At 38.6% G+C, this 19207-nt stretch overlaps 1 protein-coding gene across 1 annotated transcript in view; it reads left to right on the top strand.

The window, feature by feature from the left end:
- The window catches only part of LOC136874354 (thrombospondin type-1 domain-containing protein 7B), a 193262-nt gene that overhangs the window by 57890 nt on the left and 116165 nt on the right, over window positions 1-19207 (top strand). Inside the window, exons 7-10 of the mRNA XM_068227767.1 lie at window positions 427-618; window positions 8546-8649; window positions 16246-16454; window positions 17507-17702. Of these exons, the coding sequence (XP_068083868.1) occupies window positions 427-618; window positions 8546-8649; window positions 16246-16454; window positions 17507-17702 (701 nt within the window). The remainder of the gene's footprint in view (window positions 1-426; window positions 619-8545; window positions 8650-16245; window positions 16455-17506; window positions 17703-19207) is intronic.

Below are 19207 nucleotides of genomic sequence, written 5' to 3'. Positions count from 1 at the left end.
CAATTTGCAAAACAAAACAGAAAATTTAAAGCAAAGGTAAAACATAAAAATAAGATTTAAACCAAAGTAGACATACAACATACAATGAAATAGGTATTTACAGATGTGGAAGGACAGAAAAGTTCAGAACAAATGAAATGCTACTGGACAATTCAGAAAGAAAACTTATCGATGACCAGAAAATGATTGACTGAAGTGATCCAATGTGGCCGTAAAAGAAGACATGATATGGGCTTTTGTCTACAAGTACAGGCCGTGAAAGCATCGATATTAACGTAAAAAGAAATGTATTTTATAAGAAATCCATTCCTGTCAGTAATTTTAGTCTTATTTGTCATTATTGTCAAATATTTCAATTTTGGGGTCCTAATTTAGATCACTAACATTTAAGTGTTCTTTTAAATTAAATATATCTCTTCCAACCAGGTACAAGTGGCTGGCATCTAAATGGAGTCCATGTGTGGTGACGGCAGATGACAGTTCTGGACCTCGCATGATGGAAGTTGGCTGTGGTGGTGGTGTTCAGCTAAGAGAAGTAACCTGCGTGGCAATCCAAGGTGGGCAGCCTGTTCCACAAGAGTTGTGTGCATCCCTTGAGCCACTGCCAACTGTCCAACGGTAAGGATTAAGCGCTCCATGAATTGTTCAGTAATTTTTTGCTTAAATAAAATTACATAAGGCAGACTGCATGCAACATTCAGTGGTGGGTCATGCAAAAATTCAACTGTGCGCTATAATCTGCAAGTAAGAAGCTCAATAACCTAAAACTGAAAGATACAATAAACTCACAAAAATATGTAGTTAACCCATTCCGGTCTGGGCCTGAATATCCCTAACCAACGTTCTGGACTGGGCATTTCTAAGGATTTGAAAAAGAATGAAGTGAGAGCTGCCTGTAAACGTAAAAAGAAGGCTTATCAGAAATGGCTCCAAACAAGGGCCGAGGCAGACAGGGATATGTACGTAGATGAAAGAAACAGAGCGAAACAAATAGTTGTTGAATCCAAAAAGAAGTCATGGGAAGATTTTGGTAATAACCTGGAAAGGCTAGGTCAAGCAGCAGGGAAACCTTTCTGGACAGTAATAAAGAATCTTAGGAAGGGAGGGAAAAAGGAAATGAACAGTGTTTTGAGTAATTCAGGTGAACTCATAACAGATCCCAGGGAATCACTGGAGAGGTGGAGGGAATATTTTGAACATCTTCTCAATGTAAAAGGAAATCATCATGGTGGTGTTGCAAACAGTCAAGCTCATGGGGAGGAGGAAAATGATGTTGGTGAAATTATGCTTGAGGAAGTGGAAAGGATAGTAAATAAACTCCATTGTCATAAGGCAGCAGGAATAGATGAAATTAGACCTGAAATGGTGAAGTATAGTGGGAAGGCAGGGATGAAATGGCTTCATAGAGTAGTCAAATTAGCGTGGAGTGTTGGTAAGGTACCTTCAGATTGGACAAAAGCAGTAATTGCACCTATCTATAAGCAAGGGAACAGGAAGGATTGCAACAACTATCGAGGTATCTCATTGATTAGTATACCAGGCAAAGTATTCACAGGCATCTTGGAAGGGAGGGTGCGATCAGTCGTTGAGAGGAAGTTGGATGAAAACCAGTGTGGTTTCAGACCACAGAGAGGCTGTCAGGATCAGATTTTCAGTATGCGCCAGGTAATTGAAAAATGCTACGAGAGGAATAGGCAGTTGTGTTTATGTTTCGTAGATCTAGAGAAAGCATATGACAGGGTACCGAGGGAAAAGATGTTCGCTATACTGGGGGACTATGGAATTAAAGGTAGATTATTAAAATCAATCAAAGGCATTTATGTTGACAATTGGGCTTCAGTGAGAATTGATGGTAGAATGAGTTCTTGGTTCAGGGTACTTACAGGAGTTAGACAAGGCTGTAATCTTTCACCTTTGCTGTTTGTAGTTTACATGGATCATATGCTGAAAGGTATAAAATGGCAGGGAGGGATTCAGTTAGGTGGAAATGTAGTAAGCAGCCTGGCCTATGCTGACGACTTGGTCTTAATGGCAGACTGTGCCGAAAGTCTGCAGTCTAATATTTTGGAACTTGAAAATAGGTGCAATGAGCATGGTATGAAAATTAGCCTCTCGAAGACTAAATTGATGTCAGTAGGTAAGAAATCCAACAGAATTGAATGTCAGATTGGTGATACAAAGCTAGAACAGGTCGATAATTTCAAGTATTTAGGTTGTGTGTTTTCCCAGGATGGTAATATAGTAAGTGAGATTGAATCAAGGTGTAGTAAAGCTAATGCAGTGAGCTCGCAGTTGCGATCAGCAGTATTCTGTAAGAAGGAAGTCAGCTCCCAGACGAAACTATCTTTACATCGGTCTGTTTTCAGACCAACTTTGTTTTACAGGAGCGAAAGCTGGGTGGACTCAGGATATCTTATTCATAAGTTAGAAGTAACAGACATGAAAGTAGCAAGAATGATTGCTGGTACAAACAGGTGGGAACAATGGCAGGAGGGTAGTCAGAATGCGGAGATAAAGGCTAATTTAGGAATGAACTCGATGGATGAAGCTGTACGCATAAACCGGCTTCGGTGGTGGGGTCATGTGAGGCGAATGGAGGAGGATAGGTTACCTAGGAGAATAATGGACTCTGCTATGGAGGGTAAGAGAAGTAGAGGGAGACCAAGACGACGATGGTTAGACTCTGTTTCTAACGATTTAAAGATAAGAGGTATAGAACTAAATGAGGCCACAACACTAGTTGCAAATCGAGGATTGTGGCGACGTTTAGTAACTTCTCAGAGGCTTGCAGACTGAACGCTGAAAGGCATAACAGTCTATAATGATAATGTATGTATGTATGTATGAAAAAGAATATATCTTTGTACCTGTAGGAGATATTTGCATGATTCTTTTTTCTTTGTTCTTGTTTGAGCATCTAATTTTTAAAAATGTTGTTTGTTTCATGTCAGCTATCACTGGAGATTTTAAAATTGTTTATATATTATACCATATTTTGCTAATGAAAAAAAGTCTGACGGATTATTAAGTACAGTTTTCTGAAATACTGTTATATTTTCCTTAGATTGATCATGTAAAAAGTGCATTGCAATTACAAAACAACAACAATAATGAAAATGATATAACACACTCGTCAATTACAGTATATCATAAATTCTCTGACTTAGACAATACTGCCATCTGTTGAAATACTCTCGTAAGTAACACATGAAGAGACATGATGCAGTCAGCAGAATGTGTGCATAGCTCGTTCTCGATTTTTAGCAAATTGTCAAACCTTACTACAGGCTATGCTCGCAGAGCGGCATGAACGTAATTTTGGCCACTGCGAACTATGTTCGCAGTTAGACCGGAAAGAGTTAAGAAATGTATAATATATTATGCATAGTAGGCCGCCTTACCCAGCGATGAAACCTATTTTCTGCTGTAGAACTTGTTTATGACTTTAGAGTTCAGTCACTTGATGTTGTCAACCATATTCTTCTCAATTGAGCTAGGGTGAGTAGCTCAGATGGTGGAGTGCTGGCTTGCTGAGTTTGCATTGGTGGGTTCGATCCCAGCTCAGTCTGGTGGTATCTAACACTCATCTTGAGTGACCTTTCATCTTGATGTGAACAGTGTAGGATAAGAAGAAATGCTGATAAACATGGGAAAGTGAAGAAAGATAGGTTGTAAAAGACTAGGAACACAGGATAACACAGGATAAACCCAAAAAAGAGAAAAGGATCTTAATCGGTCAATATACTGTAAATAATGAAAGGGAACAAACAATTGCACTTCAAGTCATATATCAGAATATCGAAAGGAACACATAATAAGATAAACATAATGACAGATCTCTGTAGGAAGAAGGAAAAATAGAAAGGAAACAAAAAAAAAGATGAGGACAATCTCCATATCTTCATATACTGCCAATCTTCAAATAACAAAAGTCTGAATGTCAAGTTAAGTTGTAATATATCAAGATATTTTCTTATAGCAAAAACAGAGACTGATAGTCCACCTTTGACCATAATAATTAAGACATCAAATCTCAATGGTCTGATACCGTAGTTAGCCAGTTCGAGTCCTGTTAATGGAAAGAATTTTCAACATCTGAATATTGGCTGGCAGGGTCAGGGAGGTGGTGATATGCAGTTTCTAATCACAAAATTGCCTAGATTTACTGTATAATCCCAAATAACACCCACACTTTTTTTTTCGAAAATATCACTTCTAAAAATTGGGTGCGGGTCTTATTCAGGCTTTTCATTTCGTGGTGCGATACTTCATGCATCTTAGTGAATGTTATGTTTTTTTAGTGTATTTTAGTTTTAAGGGTTGGCACTGGATTCAACTACATCTTTCGATAGTGTTTGTTTGAAAATAACAAGTGGACATGTGTGTACAGTATTGTTCTCTCTTATGTATTTCATGTGATAATGGAGATTTGTTCCATAATATAAATGTGTGTAAAAATTTCCTAAAAGTCAGCTGTAGTATATAAGTTCAGAAAAATTATTTTTAAGTATGGAACAACCCTGAAATCAAACATTCGTGGTCACTATGACTTGGCAACCGACCTTCTCAGCGTGCGCTCCCCCAACCCCAAACACACTTTCACTTTTCTTTTACCGTAAGCGTTCGGCAGCAGTCAATCTACAGTCTCACATTCTTAGAGTGCCATGTGTAAACATGAATTCAACAAAGCATTTGCGGTCTTTTACTGCAAGTGAAAAACTGAAAGTTATAACGGAAGTTGAAATTATCAGAAATCGTGCCGCCGGTAGGAAATACGGTATAGGTGAATCTTGTATTCGAGATTGGAGAAAGAAGAAAGATTTTCTTTTAAACAGTAGTGGTGACCATAGAGCTTTCCGCTGGCAGAGTGCACAGTTTCCTGAAATTGAAAGGCGGGAATTGAGATACGGCCTTTCTACTGAAATGTGCCAATTAAATGCATTAGAAATCGCAAAAGAACTTTCAACGCCAGAGTTTAAAGCAAGCCAAGAGTGGATCAGAAATTTCTAGAAGAGGAATGGACTAAGCATTGGAAGGCGTACTGCAATTTCACAGCGTGTTTCTACTGCCTATGAAGAAAAACTCTTTTCCTTCCAGCACCATATAATTCAGCTGCAAAAGAAAAATTTGTATCTGCTTTCCCAAATTGAAAATGCAGATCAGATGCCTATCTATTTTTAAATGCTACTGGACAGTACTGTGAGTGTTAAGGGGTCAAAAAGTGTTACCATCAGAATGGGTGGTAAAGAAAAACATGTGTACAGTAATGTTATTTATACTTGCTGACCGAACTTAACTTCCACCATGCATTTTCTTGAAGAGAAAGATGCTTCTGAAAGAAAATCTAACTGCTGGTGTTATAGTCAGAACTCAGGACTCCGGTTGGATGGACTGCCTACTAGTGGAAGACTGGCTGAAAAATGTTGACTATAGTTCTGTGGTTGATAAATTTTTCTGTGTGTATTTTAAATAATTTATTGGGTATTATTTCAAGGACACTTATAAACTGTCTGAATTTTAAATTTGTGAAACATACATAGTGAAATGACACCCTGGTCCATTCCTTGGACAGAAAAGTTTGCTTGTTATGTACAGCTACTGCGGTCACAAAACAGAAGCTGTGAAGAAGTAAACCAGGGATGTAAAAACCAATCCAGCAATCATTCTGGGTGGATTGATGTTTATGTTACAGCCGTTGGATGTCTGTGTAAACCGCCCATTCAAAGCAGCCTTGAAACAGCTGTATACTGAGTGGGTGGTGACTGACAATCATGGACTGATGCCAGCTGGTCATGTTAAGAGCCCAGAAGTTCTACTGCTTTGTTTGTGGGTAAAGACGGCGTGGGATCATGTCTCTGGTGACCTTGTCCAGAAAAGTTTTCAGAAGTGCAGTATTTCTAATTCTATGGAAGGCAGCGAAGACTACATTGTGTGGGAAATTGATGGTCAGAGTGATAGTGAAAGCTTTTAAGTTGGTACTTCTGAGGATGAATAAAGTGTTGACTATAGTTCTGTGGTTGATAAATTTTTCTGTGTGTATTTTAAATAATTTATTGGGTATTATTTCAAGGACACTTATAAACTGTCTGAATTTTAAATTTGTGAAACATACGTAGTGAAATGACATTCTTGTTCTGTTGTCGTGTCGACTCCAGTTGGAGCTCAGGACTCATTCTTCCGAGGATCGAACCCTTGACCGGGAACGTAGGAGGAATGGTGTCGCTGAGACATACATTGATATTATGGGGGAAATTATAAGCTAATAGTAATGATTATGTAATGGCAGTAAGGCCAAGGAATCATAATTATAATGCTGGGAGAAGGATATAAGTAAATTAAGAATCATATAAGATTTAAGAGTTTGAAGGCACACCAAAAGCTGTAAGCAACAAGTTGAGCAATTAGAAGTAAGGCTTGGTCGAAGTAGGTGAATCACATGCTGCACCCTGCTAAAAGTGCGTAGTATGTCTTCAGAAAAGGTGGATAGAGAGTGAACGGAAGGAGGCAATTCCGTTTTTGTGTGTCTGTGGACAGTCTCCATAGGATGAGAACTTCGATGGCCTTCTCGAAGGGAGGCGAAAGTTAGTGAAGGTATAAAACAGGGGTACACACCCTGGTCGAGGCTTTTTTGGAACAAGTCTACTAGGAGTGCGGGCGGAAGCCCTGTCAGTCAGGTCTCCGATGATAATAATAATAATAATAATAAGGTCCAAGTGTGGACTTAGAGTATTCACTTCAGTACTTCGACCACGCCAAGTCTTCTATGTTAGCGATATTTGAAGTTGGAAGAGAGATTATAAATACTGTATATAATTATACATACTCATCAGTCTACTATTAAAGGAAGGTTTTGGGAAACAGAGGACTTCGTCTCTTCACACGTAGCAGATCTCCCAGGCCCATTGAACAACCTCTCATTACCGCTCGGAGGAAGTCAGTCTGATTATTCATCATTTCTCGTCGTGGCAAAGCCTGTGTCAGGACACTGTAGCAAATATTGTAAATAAATTTGAGTGAAACTTTTTTTCATCCTTTAAAATATAGGGCACGGGTGTTATTCTTATTTTTTCTTATGTCGCACGGATGCAGAGAGATAATGATGGGATGGGATAGGAAAGAAAGAAGTGACTGTGGCCTTAACCTCTCAGCGTGGGACAACTTTCGCTACCTAGCTACCATATGCTGCGTGAGGAGTATAGCTCCAAGTGTACTATGAGTGCAGACTTTTAGTTAATCGGGCGTAAATGACAAGTGGTTAAATGAATTTTACCAAAATTTTCAGTTTTTATTAGAGAATAAACATACACACCAAAATTTACTGGAATTACCTAAGGTCAATGAAGTGGAGGAATCTTCTGATGCTTTCAAATCGAACAAGAGTTATGGCTGAACCAAGTAGCTAGAATCCATTTGTTTTTTGTTCTTTTGAGAAATAAGACCTCGGTACAGGTTTCTCTACTATGATCATTAACATACACAATGCATTAACTACATATATTTCCTCCACAGTCATCGGTACACATTCATTTACCCTTGATCACAACGGAAATAACATACCATGTGACTGCATACGATGTTGAGCATAAATATCTGCCTATTCTATCATATTTATGAAATTGACACAGGATATAAGCAGTTCTTTGCATCATTCTGAGACCCATAATCTGCCGTAAACATTTCGCTTTGCCCTGTGTAATTGTCCATGTTTTCTCACACAAACCCACCATCAATAACATTATGGCCGGTATCTTCCCATGTAAAAAAAGCAACGTCAATGTCACGATCACTATTTTCAGTTTCAAATACTGTATCCTAGTCCTTGTTTAATGAAACTAAACTTTCAGTATCATCAATCGGTAAAACATTGTTGATTTTCAAATTCGTGATCACAAGAAAACGTTTAGCTGCCATGATGTCAACAACAGAACTTGTTGGCTTTTCAGACGCAATATATCATATGTAATTGATAAGAACTCGATAGGTACATGCTTCAAATGAAAGATCGATGTTTCATCTATAGATATATCCTATTACATTCGTAATAGTTCAAGAACTATTCGCTAGATAGAAGCACAAAGCAGAAGCTGCTACGAGCATGCATTGTACGTCACCCTGCAACAGAGAGCATTGCAGAGTAGGCGTGCAGTGTACTGCACTTCACGTTGAGTGGTTAATTAGGTTAATTGCCTGGTATGCAAAAGGGAATCCATGGAAAACAATCTTCAGGGCTGCCAACAGTGTTATTATTATTGTTGCTGCATGAATAAAATTCATAAGACTGTATTGAAATAAGCATTGTACAAACAATAGCAATGATTTTATTTATGTACTCAAGATTTGTACAACTTATTTTCATGTTAATAAGAGATTCTCTTCCTTTCACAATATCTGCATGTAATGTGTCCCTTTGCATGTTTAACACTTGCATTTTAATAGTCTATTGGTACATCTTATTAAACAGTATTGAAATGATTTGGTACAAATCTGTTCATTGTAAGTGATCATTTGAAGAAATCAGTGACATATTGATCTTTGACTCATATAGGTGTGAAGTTGCATGTCCACGAGACTGTGAAGTTGGTGAATGGGGTGCGTGGGGACCTTGTCGTCCGCTTGAATGTCCACAGTTTGGAGATCCCCCTGCACAAGGTATTTATGCCTCATTCATATGGAAATGTAATGTAACTCTCCAAAAATAAAATGGGAGTCACTCCAGACAAACTTTACGGATTAATTCCATGCAAAAATATATTTGATAAGGAAACAAAATTTATGCCTAGCATGGAAATCTTGGGCTAAAATATGTAGCATCTACAAGAAAATTTGTCAGAAAATACTATTGCCAGTATAGTCAATTTTTGTAAAGATTATTTTGTCTTGAATAGTAGCAACTTTTGTTAAATTAACACAAGGTCCACTAATTATTTAATAATTTCCTTTTACTTTAACACAATTGATTCTGGTACATATTCAGACTAGAGGTCTGCAGATGCTCAGGCTTAAATTGATAAATGCTCAATCAATCTATCAGTCAGTCAGTCGCCTGGTTGCCAGCGTTTCGCCCCAGTGTGCTAAGTTGGCTGGAGGATTTATAATGTCCAGTGGCAGACCAGCTACATTGGTGTTGTAAATTTGCTCATTCGGGATGAGTATTTCAGGTTCCCTGTGGGAATTGACGTACCACTGAGTCGAACGGCTCATCTTCTTTCTCCCAAGTCTTCCCAGCCCAAACTTTGCAACATTTTTGTAACACTACTCTTTTGTCGGGAATCCCCTAGAGCAAATCAAGCTGCTTTTCTATGGATTTTTTCTAGTTCCCAAATGAAGTAATCCTGGTGAGGGTCTCGTATGCTTGGAACCATATTCTAGTTGAGGTCATACCAGAGACTTTTATGACCTCATCTTTACATACTTACGACCCCTAAGTACCCTCATGCCCATGTGCAGAGATCTGCACTTTTTATTTACAATCCTATTTATGTGATTACCCCAATGAAGATCTTTCCTTACATTAACACCTTGGTACTTACAATTATTCCTATGAGGAACTTTCATCCCGTTTGGGCTCAGGCTTGATAAAACCACAAACAAATTAATTTATGGCAGTTTTTCAATCCATGAATTATAATGAATTTTAGAAACATAGTACAAATATCTAAATACAGTGAAACCTCGTTAGTACATTTCGGGGAAACGTACTATCGAATAGCCTAGCTATGGATAAGAAACAGGGAGATGGTATCACTTTAGACATTAGTACATTTTACATTGTGTGTGTAGTGTTTCAGGAGATAAAGGAGAGCACTAATAAGTGTGAAAAGGTCGAGAGAACAAGAGACTATTAAAAGATGTGAAAAACATGGAAGAACAGATATGACATTCTTTTGCCCTTGGGCTCATAGTAGTAGCTAGAGTCCCTACATCACTTTCTTCCTAAAACAGTTGTATAATGAATTGTTAGTTGAAGCCTTAGGTTTCTGACCAGTGGGTAATTAAATGCTGTTTTCTGGTCACTTTGTTCGAGCATGAATTTCTCGCTAGGTTATACTCACCATACGTGATTAAGCGCCTTCGACTGCCATCTTGAACATGAATCTTCAGCAGTACTTGGCATTGGTTCAGACAGACTCGTCGGTGAATAGCCTAATAAAAACGTGCCATCTGTCAAACTAGCAGTTTGTATTTTTGTATGAATGGTACACCGCTTTAACATTGCCTGCATCTTTACATAACTTTTTAATGGGATAGGCCTACAGTATATGGAAGCCTTATTACTTAACGGCACCGAATAATGGCCTGTTGGATTTCTGCTATTGCTGCACTATAGGCTTATTTTAACTTCATTCGTACCACACTGATTTAAATCATCTTATCACAAGAACAGTTATTGGCAATACCTTCAATTTATTATGTTCAGTGGTAAAAAGAAGTTAAGCGATTATTTGTCGCGTGACAGCCTACTTACGGACTAATAGGATAATCGTGAGAAGTTTGGTAGCGCGGTACGGTATTTGTCTTGTGATAGCCTAGCTATGGATAAGAAATGAGTTGTGAAACCACTCACTAATGAAGAAAAAATTAAAATTCCTCAAGAAGTAGATAGGAATCCACATCATAAGCGCGTAGAGTTGGCACGAACGTTAAAACTAGCACCTTCTGCTTTGAACACTATTGTGGGCAACGGAGACAAAATTCAAAATGCGTATAAGCAAACTAGAAATGGAAAAAGAAAACGAGTGCGCGAAGGAAAGTTTCCAAAGTTGGAGAGAATGATTTTGGATAAATAAATTTCTAACTTCAGATTGAAATGTGAAATAAGCTACATGCACAATCAAACGCAATGGGTTATTCAACAATCTTACTGACAAAAAAGACCTTTCCATAGAACAAAAAATAAACCACTTTTCCCTTTGACAAAATCAAATGATCATAGATATGTCTCTAGGTCATGACCATCCACCAACGGCTGCACGGTTGCTAGAGTTACACTTCCGTTACACATTTTGTGGCGGTAACTTCCGTGACGCATGATTTCGGATGACTCCCAGCCATAAGCCATGTACGTCAACAGGAGAGCTTAGAAAACAAAAAACGTGTGAAAACAGAATTCAGCGCTCCTAGCTGCATTGGAAACTATTACTGTGCTTTAACTTAGCACTGTCCTGTCTTGTTCTAGTGTAAAGTCTTTGCTACCAATCAATGACACAAAACTCAACTTTACCTGAGCTAACAGCTTGCCCCTCGAAGGAGCAATATACTCGGTGTTCGAGAATTTAAGGTCATTTCCTCTTATCGCCCAACTTTCTCCGACCAACCCATGGCGAGAGCTCTTATCTCTGTTGGAAATCACATTCCAAACACAAGGGAAGACAAAGAACATTTTCAGGTCTGGGGAATATTTGTAATAATCATTCTTCTGTAAAATAATATAAATTGTTGGTGCGGTTTTAAATGAAACATGGTGTTTCATAGGCATCGGCTGCAAAGGTGAAAAATAGTGACGTGTTAAGTGAGGCATTTTTTATATAGATTTAATACGATGGGTATCAGGACTTCAAATTTATGATGTGTTAAGCGGGAAAACGTGCCAACCCTTGAACATCTGAATTTCTTATTTTTTGAAATGTTCAATTTTTCTCAATAAACATTCTTAGAATAGGGTATTATTCCAGAAAGATCCATTATTTTTAAGCAAACATGTTTAGTTTTGGAAATATAGGGTGTTGCATATATGCAACGCTAGGCGCTTAAGTAGTAGTCGGCAAGGTACCAACACATATGTTGTTTTCTTCAAGTAATAATGAAAATACTTGGACAATGAGTGTGGAGAAGAAGATACAAGTTATTGTTGAGTTGATTAGTTACTAAGAGACAAAATAAAATAGTTTATATACAATAAGACATTATTTACAGTACCTATTATATATATTTATATCTACTACTTCATCTCGCTTGTCTACCTCATCGAGAATTTCTGCTGAAATAAATGTGAATCGAATAAATGGTGCTATTCAATTACGATTTCCTCCTATATATACGAGAAAAAATTTCCTACCACCCCTGATTATTATAATAATGATAATAATAATGAAAACTGGAAATGGCACATGGCTTTTAGTGCCGGGATGTGTCCGAGGACTTCGGCTCGCCAGGTGAAGTTCTTTTGATTTGACTGCCGTAGGCAACCTGTGCATCCTGATGAGGATGAAATGATGATTAAGAAGACACAGATACCCAGTCGCCATGCCAGGGGAATTAACCAATTATGGTTAAAGTTCCCGACCCTGCCGGGAATCGAACCCGGGACCCCTGTGGCCAAAGGCCAGCACGCTAACCATTCAGACATGGAGCCAGACATAATAATAGCCTAATAATATGCATCACAAAACTGGTATTGAATTGCATGCACAGCAACGAAGGGTTGTTACGTCAATAACAAACACTTCAATACCAAATAGGTACATAAGGAAGTGATTTGACATTGGATCCGCCTAGCATTGCGAATATGCAACGCCGGGAATATGTGGATCTCACTCGCCCACGAGTTATTAATTGTAAAAGGAATCGTTCTACATTCAAACTCTGATGAATTTACTTCCTGGGTTTCCTAAAAGAGGTTAATTATTTCTAAATCATAAAGTTATACGGCGAATCTTACCTCTTACGGTATGCCATTGTGTTAGCTGGAACACATGGCGAACTTCAAACATACACCTCGTCAACAATCAAGCGGGGACTGTTGATTAACCGACTCGTAACAAAGCACAACACTTCCCTTTACAGAATACGCGCGCAGTTTTCATTCTTTTACTGGAAAACAACTTCATACATTGAAAGGAAAGAGCACCGGCACGCCGTTGCACATATGCAACACTAGGCGTTCATGGTTTTGAGGAACATACTAACGAGGTTTCACTGTATTCCCATAATAGCAAAATTATATTAGTTTTCATTGAACATCAAAATGATAATACTGTTTGCTTCATGCGCCTCAACGCAGGATCGACCACTCGACCTCCTGCATGCCAACCAAAAACTGTACCCACTGGACCAACTGTACAGTATGACTACCATCCGCTGACAGAGGTAGTTACCCTACATGTGGTTACAGTGTTGCCAGATTGCATACATAAATATGTCACTATAATTATTTAAAAGTAATAATTTCTTCAACTCTGATTGTTAAATAGTTTTGTTTAAAAACATATTCTTATACAGGGTGAAGCGTAATTCGCGCACTTGGGCGTCGCAGCGCGACTCCTCACATGCCAGCAATAAAAGAATGTCTCTTACAAAATTTCGTCTTGCGAGTATATCCAGTAGAAAACGGACGTTGAAGAGTAGCAATCTGGCAACACTGTAACCACATGTAGGGTAACTACCTCTGTCAGTAGAATACAGTCGTACTGTACAGTTGGTGCAGTGGGTAGAGTTTTTGGTTGGCATGCAGGAGGTCGAGTGGTCAATCCTGCGTTGAGGCGCATTTTTTATTTGCTAATTTCCATCTGACATTACCTACTGTAATACAGTAAGACACCATTTCTGAGGTCGTATCCTACATTTACAACATTTTGTAACACTGAAACAACGTAACGTAACGTAACGTAACGTAACGTAACGTAACGTAACGTAACGTAAGGCCCTAACAAAATGTAATGGACCTGAACGAGGCAAGAATAATAGTTGGTACTAATCTATGGGACCAATGGAGGAGGGTACAAAGAAAACAGGTTTCACATCTAGTAGATGAAGTGGTGCGAATAAATTCACGCCCACGACGTGGAAAGGGCACCTTTTAAAGCTGACCAATGAAAACGATTGTTCGTCCATTTCTAGGATCGTAGTATGTAAGGGCAAATGGTTTCTAGAGGACCCACTGCAATCGCTGTTGATGATTAAGATGCCAGATTCCATACCACCTGGACTACATTTACGAAATAAAAAACATACGCCTCAACCCAGGATCGACCACTCGACCTCCTGCATGCCAACCAAAAACTGTACCCACTGGACCAACTGTACAGTACGACTACCTTCCGCTGACAGAGGTAGTTACCCTACATGTGGTTACAGTGTTGCCAGATTGCTACTCTTCGTCGTTTTTCTGCCGGATATACTCGCAAGATGAAATTTTGTAAGAGACGTTTTTTTATTGCTGACATGTGAGGAGTCGCGCTGCGACGCCTGAGTGCTCGAATTACACTTCATCCTGTATATATATGGACAAAGGGGTAGGGCTGGGCAGTAAACTGTAACTTATTATTCTCGGGCTCAAATTATGCATGTGTTCAGTTCAGATTGGGCCAAATCTGTGAAGCTCAGCCCATGACATGGGAGTTTGCATCATCATGCACTTGTATGTGGAGTCATGTTACAGGGGAGCTCTTTAGGTTGGACCAGACTGATTGGATTGACACTTGGTAAGATCGTCAACTAAGACATCATAAACTTAAGTGTAATAATCATTCTGCTGTAAAATAATAGAAATTGTTGGTGCAGTTTTAAATGAAACATGGTGTTTCATAGGCATCGACTGCAATAAAGCTTGGTAGGATTATCAGTTTATACACCAGATTATTGCTGCGTGCCTGCTATTGTTACATGGACTATGCAAATTATGATAAAATGAATGATTCTGAACAGAAATCTGGCAGTTTTCTTGTATATTCTTATTCAATATTAATAGCATGCACGTTTAATATAGATGATGAGGATTTTATAGGAGTACATAATATTTTGGTTTCTATTATAAATGATACAAAAGTATTAAAACCCTAATATTTTGATATTTTGTATACTGTAAGTGTTCATCAAATGGGTTTGTAGATTATACAATTCTGTTCATGTTGTCAAAATCTCATTTTGGTATAAAGTGTTTTCTGGGGAAGAACAAATTAACCACTTCTGAGATGTTCGTTTCATAGTAATATTTAAATTATTCTACCAAAACAAACCCCATGGCGCAACAGCCCCGAAGGGCCATGGCCTACCAAGCAACTGATGCGCAGCCTGAAGGCCTACAGATTACGAGGTGTCATGTGGTCAGCACAACGTATCCTCTTGGCTGTTATTGTTGGCTTCCTAGACTGGGGTTTAAATTATACTTCTCTCTTTTAAATTTAGGATTTTTAAAGTTTAAAATCCTGCAGTTGTGGTGGTAGAGGTTGGGGGCAAGCAACTGCACCTCTGTGTCACCCCTTACAGATGCCCTTGATCATGCCCCCTTGGTAATCTCTTGAAATACTATATCCACCCATCGTTACATATGTTTGCTTGGTTACTATTTTCAGTTCCTTTCAAGTTTCGTTTATTCTGTTCCATATTTTCTTGGTTTAGTTTCCTTTACAATATCTATTAATGCAAATCTTTCTTCAGTAAACTTTTGTACTCCTTCCTTTTGCTATGGAATTCTATCCTTAACTCCTGTGATCCCTCATTTCTGTACATTTTTAGTGCCTTTATCACTCAAGATTTTTTTTTTCTTTTCTTACACTCTTCAGTATACGAAAAGTTTAGACTATTAATCCCTGCTCATTTTTGCTGCCCATTTAGCTACCAGCTCTTATTGATCTTTCCATCATTCATATTGCTTTATCAATGTAATTATGCTTTATCATACTTTCAGTACCTATCTTCAACATTTCAAATCCATAAATTCATCTTTGTTCATCTCTCCATCTATACCTTACCAACCGATTCTTTACAATAGTAACCTGTTGATTTCCCTTCCCTTCTCTGCAACAATTTATAGAACTCTCCTTGTTCAGTTCATCCCTCATTGACTGGATGTATGTTCTATTTCCTTCTCGTACTGGAGAGTCACTGCCACTTTACTTCATTACTTGTAGACATATCACTATCACTGTCAGAGTCTGTAAGCATCTCCATATTACATTAGTACAGTCCCCTGTAGTGTTCTTTGAAAGGAGCTTGCTCACTGAATATTACTACTCTGCACATTAAATGGTGGGAAGCGAGGCAATGAAAAATGCTTCAGTATGTTCTGCTGAGGCAAGGTGCATGGCGAGATGCGTGGCGAGATGCACGGTGAGGTAAACAACTTCATCATGTTTTTGGCCTTAGATATCTTTGATTTTCATCCTACTATGCCTCCCCCACCAATAGCACACCAGTATTGCTCAATGGTAATTGCTCCCATATTACTCTCCCATTCTTAGCTCATTATCAGCACTTATGTCCATTCATCTTGCCGGTTGGATTACAACTGAAAAATATAATTTTCAGGTTATCGTGAACGTCGGCGCACTGTGGAAGTTCTGCCAAGTGAACAGGGATTGCCCTGTCCTAGTGTGAAGGAAGTGCAGCCATGTCCTCAGCCTGCCTGCCATACATGGAGCGAAGGATCTTGGGGACCTTGCGAGCTTGATCCTGGTGTCAAACACTGTGGTGAGGGTAGACGTTCCAGAGGTGTATCTTGTCGAGCACTCTATGGGGTAAGTAATTATTATTGTATCCTCTGTGTACCAACAAGAAGACGACACTTTATATCAGCTTCCATGACTATATCATAATATCAAAGCTGGAGAGCACAGGTTTTTTCCAGTCTAATGTTATCCTTGCCAAAGTGGGACTGAACTGAAAGTCATTATTACAGATTCAATTTAAGGTGTTTCATATTCTAAACACACATCTGTTAATACTGTAATAGCGACTTTCAGGTGTTCATAACTAGGTATACACTGGTGACCATGGGCTCATAGCTGTTTATAGCATCATTTAAGTTATAATCACTTGTTCCAGACTTTTCCAGTCATTTCCTTTATCCAACCTTTCTCGGTCAACTCATTTTCTTTCCAAACCCTAATGGTAATAGACCTTCAAGGCTTAGAAAATCTTTAATTTTCATTGACATTTCTTTTCCTTGTCTGATCCCTCATCCCTTGAATAGTCATAATTCTCTTTTGCCTTTCAGTTAAGGGTATAATCTCAATGTTAGTGCTCCATGAATTAAACTCATGTTAGTCAAGACATGGCAGGGACATTATACTGTAAGGTAGGATGGCACAAAAGAACAAATGTTTTGACATTACTCTGTCATCTGGCAGAGAGGAAAAACTATTCAGTGCGAAATGATGGACAGTTTGCATACTTGTCTATTGCTTTTTAGATTACTGTAGTCATTCTTCTACTCTATTTTCTCTTTTTTATTGTACTACATTGCCTGTATGCTCTAATGCTTTGCAGTATTGAAATCATGAAACTGTAGAACTAATTTAGAAATAAGGTGTGAATTAAAGTTATTCTGAAGAACAATGCACATATGAAATTTTTCACAATCCCACTGTCTGGGTATACAGGCTATCCTGAAGTAGTAGGAATGTGTATGGTAATGTACATAATTGCTGCATTCATACTATCCTGTTTCTTGATCATGTGCAGTAATTATCATAGTGTACTTAATCAAGAACTTTCAAAGTCCTTTCCATAGAGGTAGGCCCTACTAGGTTTTAGAAAATTCAATAAACCAAGAAGACTTTTATTCTAGGTAATTGTTGATGACTCCATGTGTTTGCGTCGGCAAGTAAAACCTCCAGGAGATGAGCCCTGCTTGCTGCCATGCCCGTATGACTGTGTGCTGTCTCCTTGGTCATCATGGTCTCCTTGCAGTCATAGCTGCTCGTCTCCACGACAAGTTGCTCTTCGACAGAGGAATCGAACTGTCATTGCTCCACCTGGTCCAGGTAAATTTGAAAGTTTTTATTTAAATGTGTATTTTGATATGCATTAATATGATTAGGAACTAAATGAGATTGTGTGATAGTACAATGAGATTAACATCCATTAATATTACTTTTATGTGGTAAACTGTTAAAAGAATTATGAAAATAATATACTTACATGAAGATGAGTGTTGTCTAATGGACTGAATGGTGATATTATTAAAAAAGTGGATATCATAATCATTATCATCATCATCATCATCATAATTTCTTTGCTCCAGCAAGCCGGATGCAGTTGTGTATGAGCCTCTTCCAGTTTGTCCTGTCCATCCACAGATGATTTTTAAACATGCAATGCCAGTTTACATCACTAATTTCAAAGTTCTTGTAAACTGCTTCTCCCAAACATCATGAAGCCTTCCTCTTGTCTCTTCCCAGGAATACTGCAGTCAAAGTATGCTCAAGGAGTCCTATGGGGAGCCATTCTCTTCATGTGATCATGCCATTGCAATCTCATCAGTCATAGGATCTCCAGCAGGCTTCTTTGCAATCCAAGCTGCTTTCAGATATCCACATCCTTATCTTATCCATTTTTATCTTTTGTTGACAAGAATGGAGGAACTTAATTTCTGTTACCTGATTAAGACTCATTACATACAATAAGTTTCATATTCAGTTCCATATTGACATCAGCTATACTAATTCAAAGAATGCAATAGTCCACCTTTTCAATACAATGTATAAGGGGCAGTCAAAAGAAAACAAACACCCGCCAAAACACACATTCTGTGTGAAAGATGGCAATACTGTTGTTACATATGGATACTGCCATCACAGTGGTAGGAGAACTGCATAGTGACAACTCACAGGTGCATGCAGTTGTTGGGTTATGTCTTTGTTGGTGCACAGACTAGTCTAGTGTGTTCCTCCAGCTGTAAAAATGGAGGCAATCAAAGTAGAGCAGAGAAGTGTGGCTCGTTTTCTGGTGGCTGAGGGTGCTGAAGTACACAAAACTCATCATCGCATGTCTACTGTGTATGGCGAACGCTGCATGTCCATGCCGAGTGTGCACAAGTGGCAGAGGAGATTCCAAGAAGGGCGCATAATCACTGCAAGACGATGCATGCCCAGGACAGGTCCACCGAGTCATTACTTGAAGATTGTGTTCCGTGGTTTCCCATTTTTATCTTTCGAATACAAATAAAGGGAAGAAATGAACTTCAGTGAAATATGCATTGTTATGCCTTAATGATATTGTTGAATAATTATCGAACGTTCATTGTGTTGGTTAAGTTTAAAGAGTGAAGTTACACCCTGTACTGCCACACAATTTGGTCGATACACTAGTGCTAGTCATTCCTCTGGGAAGAGGATATGCATGTTGTTATTGTTTTTGTTGACAGTGAACATTTGACCATGAAGTACAACAGCAGGCAGCAACTGCTTTAACACTTGCATACATACTCCAACAGCCTCATCATTAGCTAATCCCAGCTGCTACATTGCAATTCATGCAATTCCTAAAA

The sequence above is a fragment of the Anabrus simplex genome, chromosome 5 (genome assembly GCF_040414725.1).
Source record: "Anabrus simplex isolate iqAnaSimp1 chromosome 5, ASM4041472v1, whole genome shotgun sequence".
Taxonomy (NCBI): Eukaryota; Metazoa; Arthropoda; class Insecta; order Orthoptera; family Tettigoniidae; genus Anabrus; species Anabrus simplex.
Note: the sequence above shows the minus strand (reverse complement) of the source record. Positions and strands in the feature narration are given on the sequence as shown.